General features: G+C 36.6%; 1 protein-coding gene across 1 annotated transcript; it reads left to right on the top strand.

Moving 5' to 3' along the window:
* Nucleotides 1-1,975: 1,975 nt before the first annotated feature.
* Nucleotides 1,976-3,921, top strand: LOC142962904 (immunoglobulin kappa light chain-like). Its single transcript, XM_076103587.1, has 3 exons — nucleotides 1,976-2,399; nucleotides 2,502-2,837; nucleotides 3,824-3,921. The coding sequence occupies exons 1-3, from the start codon at nucleotides 1,976-1,978 to the stop codon at nucleotides 3,919-3,921; spliced, it is 858 nt and encodes a 285-aa protein (XP_075959702.1).
* The last annotated feature ends 9,434 nt before the right edge of the window (nucleotides 3,922-13,355 follow it).

Here is a 13,355-nt window from a genome sequence, read left to right as displayed (position 1 = left end):
CATTATTATTGCGGATTTGTTGTTTTGTATATTTATCTTTAAACTAGCATTCCTCACCTGAAATGCAGTGTAGTTGGTCCAACAATAAAGTAAAACAAAAATCCATCTGGATTTCATTAAAAGGGTAAATTATCATGAGTTTTGTTAATTTACGGTTATGAGCATTGTCTTCTTTTGAGCCAATCACTGTGACTTCTACTTTGTAAACCTTGATCACCTCGTGATCTTCGTCTTCCATTTGGCAGGAAACACATCCGCTGTGCAACAGAAGGTTATCTACCACGATGATCGGAAGACTGACCGCTTTGATTCTTCTTGGTACAGTGTGTAAGTAGAACTTTAAAGATTATGATTGTTTAGATTTAACTGTGTTAAAGTTGTTAAAATACAAGTCAAAGTAACAATCTTTCTTGAAGATGGTGTCTTCAGGAGATGTCTGCGTGGCCTGAGTAGCGAGCTCCAGTCTTAACTTGTGTTTAAAGAATGAATATATCTGTTGAGGCTTGGAATATTGACTGCATCATGAAACATTAATCAAAGTTTAAATAAAAAAGGATTATGTCCGAAATCTTCCAGTCATTCTTGAGAAAATCCATGTTGCTAAAACAATATCCTGTGTGCACAATAAAGTAAGCTGTTTGCATCATACAATGTGAGCAAGTGGGTCTTATCCTGCTTTTAGCACTTAACCACGTATTAAATTAGTTTAATATTGATCTGCCGCCGTATCGACATATGGGCGTTCTAATTTGACAACTGATAGTTTGAAAGCTGCTTTGCTACATTTTCAACGAGGCAAGTGGAATGCTAATTACTAATTTTCACAATAAAAGCGTGCAGGAGTACTGCAGATAAAGGTGCAGGAGGAGTTTGGACACAGAAAGGTGATACTAAGGTTATGGACTGTTGGTCACAGATTGATCTGACTGCACTTGTCTGGGGTTAGCAGCTTGTCTTTAGGGGTCGTTGGTGAGAGAAGGGAAGTGCACCCAGATATCTGGAGCAAGAGAAGAACATTTAGTTAACTTTCCCACATATACGAGACTCTCTTGAAAATGGGATTTTTAATCTCAATGGCACTATCCTGGATAATTAAAGGTTAAAAAAATACTCACGTGTACGTAGAACAGATAACTGATATGATTCGTAGAATTTGTGTGAAAATCATTCATCAGATTTTGGTGACGTGTTGAATTTTCATTGATTTTGACGAAATAAAAAAATAACCAGTTTTCGCAGCACGTTGGCTTTTTTAGATCAAATTCCAATCATCATTTCTTCCTCTCAAAAAGATATGACGTGAGCTTCCATAAGTAGGTAACAACTAATTTTAACCAATAATATCATGACATCCAAACATCAATTAATCTCTAGCTTGAAGCAACAAGAGAGGTGTGTGTGAAGCCACAGTCTGCAGCTCTCTTTTTAAAAGGTCCAATCAAATGTGAAGGATTTGATTTAAATCCTTCTTGAGATTGTACATCGCTCAAATACTTCATTTCACTGGGGGATAAGTCACATTACAGAAGCTACAGATGCTCTAATTTCTGTTTTATTGGCTTCATAAAATCAGAAATCATGATGATAGAGAAACCTTAGTTGTTGCATTAATTAACATATTGTCCTTCAATTTACTTTTTTATGCATAGATTCATGATAATTCATGTACACTTACCATAAAGTAAAACACAAGAATAAAGAATACATGTGCATCTAAGAGTTGTTTAAATTGGATTATAGATTTGCTCAATTTAAGAGGAAGTGCATTTACTGCTTTTCAGCCAATCAGGACGATTTCCACTTTGATGATCTTGTGACTAAACCTTCTTTTAGGTAGGAAGACATCAGTTGTGCAAGAGAAGGGTGTTTTACCACAATGATCAGAAGACTGGCTGTTTTGGTTCTTCTAAGTACAGTGTGTAAGTGCAACTTTAAACATTATTGTTTCTAAAAGACAAGTCAAAATAATAATCTGATGGTAGATACTTTACGTTTTTCCCGGTTTTTGTCTTGTTGTGTTGTCAATTTGTTTTTATTTGTTTTCTTTTCTTCAGATCTGATTCAAACTGCAGAGGTTCCTGACCAGCTCTCTTTGACTTTGGCTGAACTTGGTGGAACTGTTACATTGAAGTGTCCATTTTCTGAGACGGAAAGCAAATTCTTTTACTGGTACAAGCAGCCTCTTGGATGTATGGTCCAAACGGTTGCTACAGGATCTTACAATCAACTAAAACTTGATCTGCAATTTAACAACTCACGTTTTAAAGTCACAGAGAGGGAGAGTCAGTATTTTCTTACCATCAGAAATATCAGCAAAGATGACGAAGCAACATACTTCTGTTTCAGTGGAACATCGTATTCACAGAGTTTTGGTAATGGCATCTTCTTGGCTGTTAAAGGTAAAATATATTTTACTTGCAGTGTTTGTACCACATTTTTATGTCATACAATTGATTTAGATAATTAATTCCTTTTGATGTCTGTTTACCTGAATCATGTAGATCGTGATCAGCAGAAATCTTTATACGTGAAACAAAGTCCGGAGACTGAGTCGGTCCAGCCGGGCGACTCAGTGACTCTCCAGTGTTCACTTCTCTCCAAGAACAAAGAACACAGAGTCCAGTGTCCAGGTGAACACAGTGTGCACTGGTTCAGATCTGGATCAGGGGAATCTCATCCAGGCATCATTTACACTCACAGTGATGAACAAGAAGAAAGAAGTTGTGTCTACAGTCTGTCCAAAACTATACAGAACTCCTCTGATGCTGGGACTTACTACTGTGCTGTGGCCACATGTGGAGAGATCCTGTTTGGTGAAGGAACCAAAGTGGAGACAAGTACGTTTTTACAGTTGAACTAAAAGTATTGTATTTTCATATATTGTATTTAAATATTTAAAAAAACAGTTTAGTCATTAAAACGTCACAGCTAGCTAATGTGACGGCACAGACCTGTTACTCAAAGAGGCCACGCACTCAACTATGCAGAACTTTTAGCCTTAAATAATATAAACGGCTAAGTTGTACAATGATTTAACACACCCACACCTCCGCACAACCCTGCAGAGGTGTGCGTTGCCGGATTTGTGGACGCTCCATCCTGTCGGCCCCGTGTGTTACTCGCTGCTGCTCTCAGTCAGACACAGATAACATCACTCTGCACACAGCAAGGAGAGAGAGAGGAGCAGGGGCAACACTGAAGCACATAAAAACACAGCGATGTAACAACCCGTTCTCATCCCAGGTTGTCAGAAATGGCCGCTTTGTATCACACAGTCGCTAAAGGGGGGCTTGTGCCTCTGTATTGTGACAAAGCGGTGGTTTTTGACAACCCGACATGGGGCTCAAAGGCTCTTTAATGACGCCCAACAACGTCGCAAACACAGCAAGATAAGAAGCAAAGAGGAAATCCAGGCAGAGGGCAGAGTCTCTGCAGAGACACCACCACACACTAGTGGGTCATAGTGATGATTGAAAGGGATTCTTTTTTTAACAGTCTACACATTGTTCTTGAGGAAAATGGTGCAAATTATAACTTTAAATTCATGAATCATCTCACAACTTATTGTTCCCTTCATACGTTTACCGGAAAGGTGCCCAACATTTAGACTTGAAAACCAATAAAGGTCTTCACTCATATGACATCATCTCAACTATTTCATGAAATTCAATAATTAAAATAATTGTTACCAATCATGATAAATTACAAATTACTAATCTGCAGTATTTAAGCTATTTACCAGCATTGAGTCACCTAAAAGTCATGGATGACTTCATGGAAACAAGGAGTAAAGAGTTAAATGACATGTTTAAATTACTTTCAGGAACATTTCAGGATTGGGATCCAGTTAACATCATCCTTGGGGCGCTGTTGGCTCTCTGTGTGATTGTGATTGCCATCCTTGTTTTCTCAAGGAACTGAAGGTGAGTTTAGTAAACTACAAAGACGGAGAACATAACTGGAATCAACAGATATTCTTGTTTATAAAAAATCCAGGACGTTACAGGAAGCCTCTCTGATACCATTTACTCTTGGTCTTGTTGTCACAGCTCTGACTATTAAAACTATTATTTTTAGGATGGTGACACAGAGGCACTGAACTACTCCATCACTGGATCTATCTACAAAGAAAAGGAAGAAGAAGGAGAAAAACAAGTCAAAGGAATCAACGATCGGCACTGATTTCTGTTTGGGTGAAATCCACTGATTGTAAAAAAAAAAGACAGTTCAGCTCTTTGTTAGATTTTGGAAAGCCAACATGTATTATATGGATAAAGTGTGTGTGAATGTTTTTATCTTTCCATGACATTAGATACACAGAAATATTGTACTCAAAATCCATGTGAGTACAAAAGACATGTGATGTGTGTTCAGAGGTGTCTGTGTGGCCTGAGTAGCGAGCTCCAGCCTTAACTTGTGTTTACTAATGTTGCTTTGTTGAAAGAAGAATGAATATATCTGTTGAGGCTTGGAATATTGACTGCATCATGAAACATTAATCAAAATTTAAATAAAAAAGGATTACGTCTGAAATCTTCCAGTCATTCTTGAGAAAATCCATGTTGCTAAAAGAATATCCTGTGTGCACAATAAAGTAAGCTGTTTGCATCATACAATGTGAGCAAGTGGGTCTTATCCTGCTTTTAGCACTTAACCACATATTCAATTAGTTTAATATTGATCTGCCGCCGTATCGACATATGGGCGTTCTAATTTGACAACTGATATTTTGAAAGCTGCTTTGCTACATTTTCAACGAGGCAAGTGGAATGCTAATTATACATTTCACAATAAAAGCGTGCAGGAGTACTGCAGATAAAGGTGCAGGAGGAGTTTGGACACAGAAAGGTGAGACTAAGGTTATGGACTGTTGGTCACAGATTGCTCTGACTGCACTTGTCTGGGGTTAGCAGCTTGTCTTTAGGGGTCGTTGGTGAGAGAAGGGAAGTGCACCCAGATATCTGGAGCAAGAGAAGAACATTTAGTTAACTTTCCCACATATACGAGACTCTCTTGAAAATGGGATTTTTAATCTCAATGGCACTATCCTGGATAATTAAAGGTTAAAAAAATACTCATGTGTACGTAGAACAGATAACTGATATGATTCATAGAATTTGTGTAAAAATCATTCACTTTGGGCTTAGTTAAGGTAAATTCAGGTTTTGTAATCTTAGCGTGGCATACAAGGACAACTCGAATGTGAAATGAGAAGCAACAAGACAAATCATTTTTGCCTCCTCATGATTATTGTAAATAGATCCAACAGATTTTGGTGACGTGTTGAATTTTAATTTGACAAAATTAAAAAAGAACCTTCTGTTTTCACAGCACAGCACGCTGACATTTGACGATTCTAAAACGGCAGATTATTCAATGATAACATTTTGATCATGGAGTGAGATAAAGGATGGTTAATATCTGAAAATTAGTTTTACGGAAATACTATCGTCATTGTTACTAAAATATTTACATTAATCGTAGGTCTGAGATGATCTCTCTAGAATGGAAGTCAGACACTGTGCACAGACATCGTGACTGATGTCTTGTTTCCATTGTGTTCCTTCAACATACACAATACTACAAAAACATACAATACACTATAGCTCAATGTAACATTTTCACAACAACCCTCAAGGTAATGATAAACCACCTGAAGTTATAGGTACAATCCTAAAATCATTTTTATAGGAATCACAACACATTACTTATTCAAATACTGTCTTTATTTGCAAATAGGTTTCCACATACAGTATAGTTTTGTTGAGAGGCTTGATAGTGTGGAATGTAATCGTTTTTTTATTTTGCCATGATTATTTAAAACAGTTTTAATATTTAGATGTCAAGTTAATTTAGGATTAAGACAGACTGTATGTCACATTGCTTTTCACTTGCGGGAATTATGAAAAATATATTTAATCATTTTTACATTTTTTACATTCTACTAGAATATCAACAAAAACCATTAAAACATGTCAAAATGAAACATAAAACATTTTTCAAGGTTATCAAAGTAAAAGACTGTAACCGATATCAGATGTGAAGCAGCATATTAACAACAGTTTATACTAGCTTTAATTAGCAAATCCAGTAGATTGTTAATCTTTCACTAAAGTCCTGACATCAGTGTAGACGGTCTCTCCCTCTGCTGTTTTTACATTCTTTCTCTCTGCTCTGCCAGTTTTCCTCTTGGTGAAGGTTGGTGCAGAATAAACCAACATGTCCTCATTTCTCTGAATAAATATGAAAAGATATTATAAAAAAGCATCTTTTAATTTCTATATATGTAGAGTGGAAAAAAAAGTCCAATAACTTTTCCATAGTGATCTTTTCTTTATAAACCTTACCTGCTGACCTTGGTGGTCACCGCTGGCTGTTGCAGCATTTGTTTGCCGAGCTGTGTTATGAAATAAAAACAGAGATTTAGGATGAAAGACCCTGAAGGTTAATTTACACATATCAGTTGTGTTAATTCTGGAAAGTTAGCTTTTGCAAGATACTGTTAGAAACATATATTACCGTTGCAACAATCACACGTTTTCCTCTTGATGGTGTAAATCAGGAAGGCAATAACAATCAGACTCATAGCCAGAGCTGCAACTAGCAGAATCAGAACTGTGTTGGTCTTCTGCAAATCCCACATGTTGAGTGCTGAAAGTATATGAAAATGAACAAATAATTGAAGTTAACAACTATTTTAACAAAATGATATAAGGCATATGGTACAATTGCTTTGTGATACATGATCTAAATTAATCTTGATTTATATGGAAATGTTCTGCCGTTACCTTCAATTTCCAGTTTTGTTCCGTTTCCAAATAATATCTCTCCACATGTGGCCACAGCGCAGTAATAAGTCCCGGCATCAGAGGAGCTGACGTTCTTAGAGAAGCTGTAGACACATTTCTGTGGAGAGTGAGGCTCAGGACTCTTCTCACATCCATCACTGGTTCCATGTGCATAAATGACACTAGGATAAGATTCATCTGATCCGGCTCTGAACCAGAACACACTCTGTTCTTCTGGACACGTTTTCTCCTCAGAGTCAGAGAGGACTGAACACTGCAGAGTCACGGAGCCTCCTGGACGGACTGGATCAGATGTACGCTCTTGTATGACGGCAGTGATATCAGGTTCTGGTCCTGAGAAATACAAACATGATAATAATGCTTTAGTGAGTATTGAAGTACTTTAAAAATGTTTGTATATATAATGGCACACACTTTCCTATAAATTATGGAAACATGTACTATCTTTATACATACATGTAGGATAATTAAATTATGTAAACTACTTTTTATAAATGTTTACCTCCAATTCTCAGAAATGTTCCTTTCAAAAGTATCACATCAAGTCGGTTCACTCTTAAACAGTAGTAAACTCCAGTATCGCTTAGCTTTGCTTGATGAATATGCAGGAGAAATGTTCCAGGTCCTTGTTTTGTTGTAATGTGAGGAGTCGTATTAACACCATCATCATCAAAAATGTGTGTTCCTTTAAAGAATTCAGGTAAGTTTCCAGAAACAAGCCTGATCCAAAACAAGGTTGCTATGTCCAGAGATTTATTGCGAGGACAAGTCAAAGTCACATCTTCTCCAACACTCTTTGTCTCAATGATCAGATCATCTGTGCATCCTGAAAATATGAAGAGAAACATGGTTCAGTGATTATTGACAGAGAAAGAATCAGGTATGTCCTGCTAAATTACTGTAAGAACATGACAATGATATAAATATACATCTGAAGTAAATCTGACATTGCTACATGTACTTACGCCCCACTCTGAGAATCAGCAGTAAATAAAATATGATCATCATTTTCTTGTTAATCCACTTGAGACTGCAGTTAAATTAGATCAAATTAGAAGATGATGTGTCTTAATGTAATCATATCATGTGGGAGGGAACAGTTTCAGAGCAATCTGATTGGCCTGTCATTATTTTCCAACCTAAACGAATGAAACAACACCAACAGCGCTGATGGATGTAAATGACAAATTGCAAACAAACCAGACTGAATTACTGCCACTCATTATGTTTGTGTGTTAGCTTACACATTTAAGGATTGTAGCATTTATGCATCAAAACTGAGATCCAGTTGCTTTGTGCTAACTCATGGCTCTAACATGTTCAGCTTTAGGATTCGATTTGATTCCAAGTGTGTAAAACATGCAAAACAATTTAATTCAAAATGCTAACAGTTTGTTGGGATGCTGTCTAAAGAAGAGTGCCAAACTCTAAATGCTTTACAATCCAGCGTCTCTGCCAATTTAAGCCTTTGTTTGTGTAATCTTCACACAGTTGAGTGCTTGTATTTGTGCACATATTCAGCATATTACATGTCCTCTCTTTTCTGCAGTAAATGGCTCCTCTGTGTTAGACTGTTCCAACTCCTCCCCTCTGGTAGGCGCTACAGAGCACTGTACGCCAAAACCACCAGACACAGGAACAGCTTCTTTCCACTGGCCGTCACTCTCATGAACAATTAATCAGACATACTGCACTATTATCTGCACTAATATCCCAAATCCATTGTCATTGTTGTTGTTCTTTATGTTCATATATATTTATATATATATATTCATATTTATACTGCACATAGTAGTTTAATGTTTATGCTTAGTTTCTCTGTTCTACTTTGTTGTCTTTAATGTCCTTGTTTCTATATTTTTCTTGTTTATTTGTATATTCTATGTATGTACGTTGAGAGCAATGTGAAAACCGGAGTCAAATTACATATATGCGTATACATCAGGGCCAATAAAGCTGATTCTGATTCTCATTCTGAGTAAGAAGAACAAAGAACAGCACTGAAGGCTTTATTTTTCTGTTGACCAGTAAAGGACCATGGAAACCAGAAGAAACTGTCAGAGAAGGTGAATTGTGTCACCTGTGTGCATGTGATTAAAATCAAAATATTGCTGCACATCGCAACCTTAAAATACACACATGCAGTCAATAAGACCGATCTCTTTTCTTCAGATCGGATTCAAAATTCAAAATGTACTGGTACAAGCAGTATCTTGGATATATGGTCCAACCAGTCGCTGCAATAGTTTTTGGGAGAATGACAGTTTGTGAGCAATTTAACAACTCATGGTTCACAGCAACAACAGGGAACACTCAGTGTTTGTGCCATATTTTTATTTCATGGAAATGATTTACATTATAACTCCTCTTCATTTATTTTTAACCGAATCATGCAGATCGTAATCAGTAGAAATCTTTCTATGTGAAACAAAGTCTATGCTCATGTTTTATCACGGTAAAGACGACAGAGTAAAGGACTAGAAGTATCACATTTGACAAAGACAAAGTGTGTGTGACAGTAAAGTATCAGTGGGACGGTCTAAAACAAAACATTTAATCCAGATATACATGAAATGCTAAATATTACATAATAGCCACATACAACAGTCTTTAACTTTAAAAAGAATAACATCAGCTATCACATACAGTACCAACTGATCTCAAACAGTCCACTTAACATGCTAATTCAACCCAAAAGCCTTAACAGCAGCATAGATCTTCTCTCTCTCCGCTGCTTTTGCGTTCCTCGTTCCACCACTGCCAGATTTCATCACGGTAAAGACGACAGTAGAATAAATCCATGTGTCTTCATTTCTCTGAGGAAATGTATTGCACATGATGTAAGATGACAAATACCAATAAAATACCAATAGTGTTTTCGGATAAGTTGATCTTACCTTTAAATTCCTTTTTGCAACATTTTCAAGCAGGGAAACAGCAGCTACAATATGAAATAAACAAAAAGAATATAAAGAGATAAAAATGGATATGGATGCACTAGTTTGTTACAACACAAATGATAAAATATAAATACATATATTCATGTGTGTGAGAGATAGAGGGGTAACTTTTATTACCTTCATTATTGCAATAATCACACTTGTTTTTCTTGGTGGCGTAAATGAGGACGGCTGCAACATTCACACTTATAGTAAAGACAGCACACAGCAGGACCAGAAATATACCGTCACCAAAGGACCACCAGCCGGTTTCTGAAACATGAAAACAAACAATGACTTTTAGTAAAACTAAATGAAAATGTAATTCCTCCAAAGAGGATTTTACTTGTTTCAAGTATTTCCCTACAATCAATCTGTATGGATTTTTCTTTGACTTCTGACCAAGACTAATTAACACTTAAATATGCACATTTCCATATAAAACTAATTTACCACACAGACTTGCCAGTGGGTTGTAATTAATAACTTATGATCTACAGCAAAATATTATTAAAACCTACAGAGCCTTATTTTCTTTCATCCAGTCATTAACATGTGAAGATGAATTGCAAGAAACATGTATCAAATGATGCCCAAGAAATTCAGAATATCTCCATTTGATGTAATGGTGCAGCCATAAAAACACACTATTGGGTTAAAACAAGCTATTACAGAATATACAGTATATAGTGCTGTAAAACAGTGTGGAGAAAGATGATTTTTCAACCTTCAAAGCATGTGAGGTGGCAATAAAAGGGTGAAAACAAGTTTACCAGAAGTGAATTACCTTCAATTTCCAGTTGTCTTCCGTTTCCAAATAATATCTCTCCACATGTGGCCACAGCGCAGTAATACGTCCCGGCATCAGAGGAGCTGACGTTCTTAGAGAAGCTGTAGACACATTTCTGTGGAGAGTGAGGCTCAGGACTCTTCTCACATCCATCACTGGTTCCATGTGCATAGATGACACTAGGATAAGATTCATCTGATCCGGCTCTGAACCAGAACACACTCTGTTCTTCTGGACACGTTTTCTCCTCAGAGTCAGAGAGGACTGAACACTGCAGAGTCACGGAGCCTCCTGGACGGACTGGATCAGATGTACGCTCTTGTATGACGGCAGTGATATCAGGTTCTGGTCCTGAGAAATACAAACATGATAATAATGCTTTAGTGAGCATTGAAGTACTTCAAAAATGTTTGTATATATAATGGCACACACTTTCCTATAAACTATGGAAACATGTACTCTCTTTATACATACATGTTGGATAATTAAATTATGTAAACTACTTCTTATAAATGTTTACCTCCAATTCTCAGAAATGTTCCTTTCAAAAGTATCACATCAAGTTGGTTCACTCTTAAACAATAGTAAACTCCAGTATCGCTTAGCTTTGCTTCATGAATATGCAGGAGAAATGTTCCAGGTCCTTGTTTTAATGTAATGCGAGGAGTCGTATTAACACCAACATGATCAAAAATGTGTGTTCCTTTAAAGAATTCAGGTAAGTTTCCAGAAACAAGCCTGATCCAAAACAAGGTTGCTGTTTTCAGAGATGTATTGCGAACACAAGTCAAAGTCACATCTTGTCCAACACTCTTTGTCTCAATGATCAGATCATCTGTGCATCCTGAAAATATGAAGAGAAACATGGTTCAGTGATTATTAACAGAGAAAGAATCAGGTATGTCCTGCTAAATTACTGTAAGAACATGACAATGATATAAATATACATCTGAAGTAAATCTGACATTGCTACATGTACTTACGCCCCACTCTGAGAATCAGCAGTAAATAAAATACGATCATCATTTTCTTGTTAATCCACTTGAGACTGCAGTTAAATTAGATCAAATTAGAAGATGATGTGTCTTAATGTAATCGTATCAAGTGGGAGGGAACAGTTTCAGAGCAATCTGATTGGCCTGTCATTATTTTCCAACCTAAACAAATGAAACAAAACCAACAGCTCACTTTTGTTTCATGGTGGGTTTCTACAACTGACACTGACTAAATATGACATGATTTGATTTAATACTAATGTGAACCACAGTTATACAAAAACAATCTGGTTAAAAAATAATTCATTCACTCGTGTACTACCATATTTATGAGGGATGTAGCCTGGTTTCTAGAAACCCTAAACTAGATTGCTGGTGCATTCTTTTGTGGTTCATGGGGTGAGATGTTATCCCTGTCCAGGATGCACTAAGCCATTTCCTCCTCTCATGACTAAGGTGCAGTTAAAGTTAGGCAACAATAAAGACTTTGTAAGGTTATGATCATTGAAATGGCAAATTAACAAGATTTAAGGGGGAATCCAGCAATTAAGTATTACACTCCCAAAAAGTTGGAGAACTTACAAGAGATGGATTAAATTTGTGGTCAAAATTGAAGCAGCAGAGGCAAAGACATCATGATTCTTTGTTTCTACAATGAGTCAAGCTCCAAAAACACTGGATCCTACGTTTCCTTTAGTGCAACTCAAAAGAGTCTTTCATTAGAGCTTCACTGACTCGTATAAGTCTCTTAAACTTAAACGCTCCAGTTTGCAGTGTAGAATTTTAGTTATACATTTCTCTCCAAACCCACTGATGGATGTAAATGACAAATTGCAAACAAACCAGACTGAATTACTGCCACTCATTATGTTTGTGTGTTAGCTTACACATTTAAGGATTGTAGCATTTAGGCATCAAAACTGAGATCCAGTTGCTTTGTGGCTAACTCATGGCTCTAACATTTCTAGCTTTAGGATTCGATTCGATTCCAAGTGTGTAAAAATTCAAAATGCTAACAGTTTGTCGGGATGCTGTCTAAAGAAGAGTGCCAAGCTCTAAATGTTTTACAATCCAGCGTCCCTGCCAATTTAACCCTTTGTTTGTGTTTTCTTCACACAGTTGAGTGCTTGTATTTGTGCACATATTCAGCATATTACATGTCCTCTCTTTTCTGCAGTAAATGGCTCCTCTGTGTTAGACTGTTCCAACTCCTCCCCTCTGGTAGGCGCTACAGAGCACTGTACGCCAAAACCACCAGACACAGGAACAGCTTCTTTCCACTGGCCGTCACTCTCATGAACAATTAATCAGACATACTGCACTATTATCTGCACTAATATCCCAAATCCATTGTCATTGTTGTTGTTGTTCTTTATGTTCATATATATTCTTGGATATATATTTATATTGTACATAGTAGTTCAGTGTTAAAGTTTAGTTTCTCTGTTCTACTTTGTTGTCTTTAATGTCCTTGTTTTTGTATTTTTCTTGTTTATTTTTATATTCTATGTATGTACGTTGAGAGCAATGTGAAAACCGGAGTCAAATTCCATGGGAATACAAACGGAAGATTAAGAATTAACTTTTTTAAACTGGCCTGACCCTTTGAATATAAATGCATGACACTTAATTTATCTGTAAACATGTAGGTCTATGTTTCTGGGCCGAACAGAAAATTCTACAACATTGTCTGCAGCACTCAGTTAATCAGGAATGTATTGATCAGTTTGATTTGTGTGCAGAAAAGAAGCATTCATCCATTTGCCATCACGATACACAGAGATAGAGACATGTTAAATGTTATGCACAATAGCCAATTCAG

The sequence above is a fragment of the Anarhichas minor genome, unplaced genomic scaffold, assembly GCF_050575085.1.
Source record: "Anarhichas minor isolate MPS153535 unplaced genomic scaffold, ASM5057508v1 ptg000028l, whole genome shotgun sequence".
In the NCBI taxonomy this organism is placed as follows: domain Eukaryota; kingdom Metazoa; phylum Chordata; class Actinopteri; order Perciformes; family Anarhichadidae; genus Anarhichas; species Anarhichas minor.
This window is presented reverse-complemented; position numbering and strand designations above follow the sequence as displayed.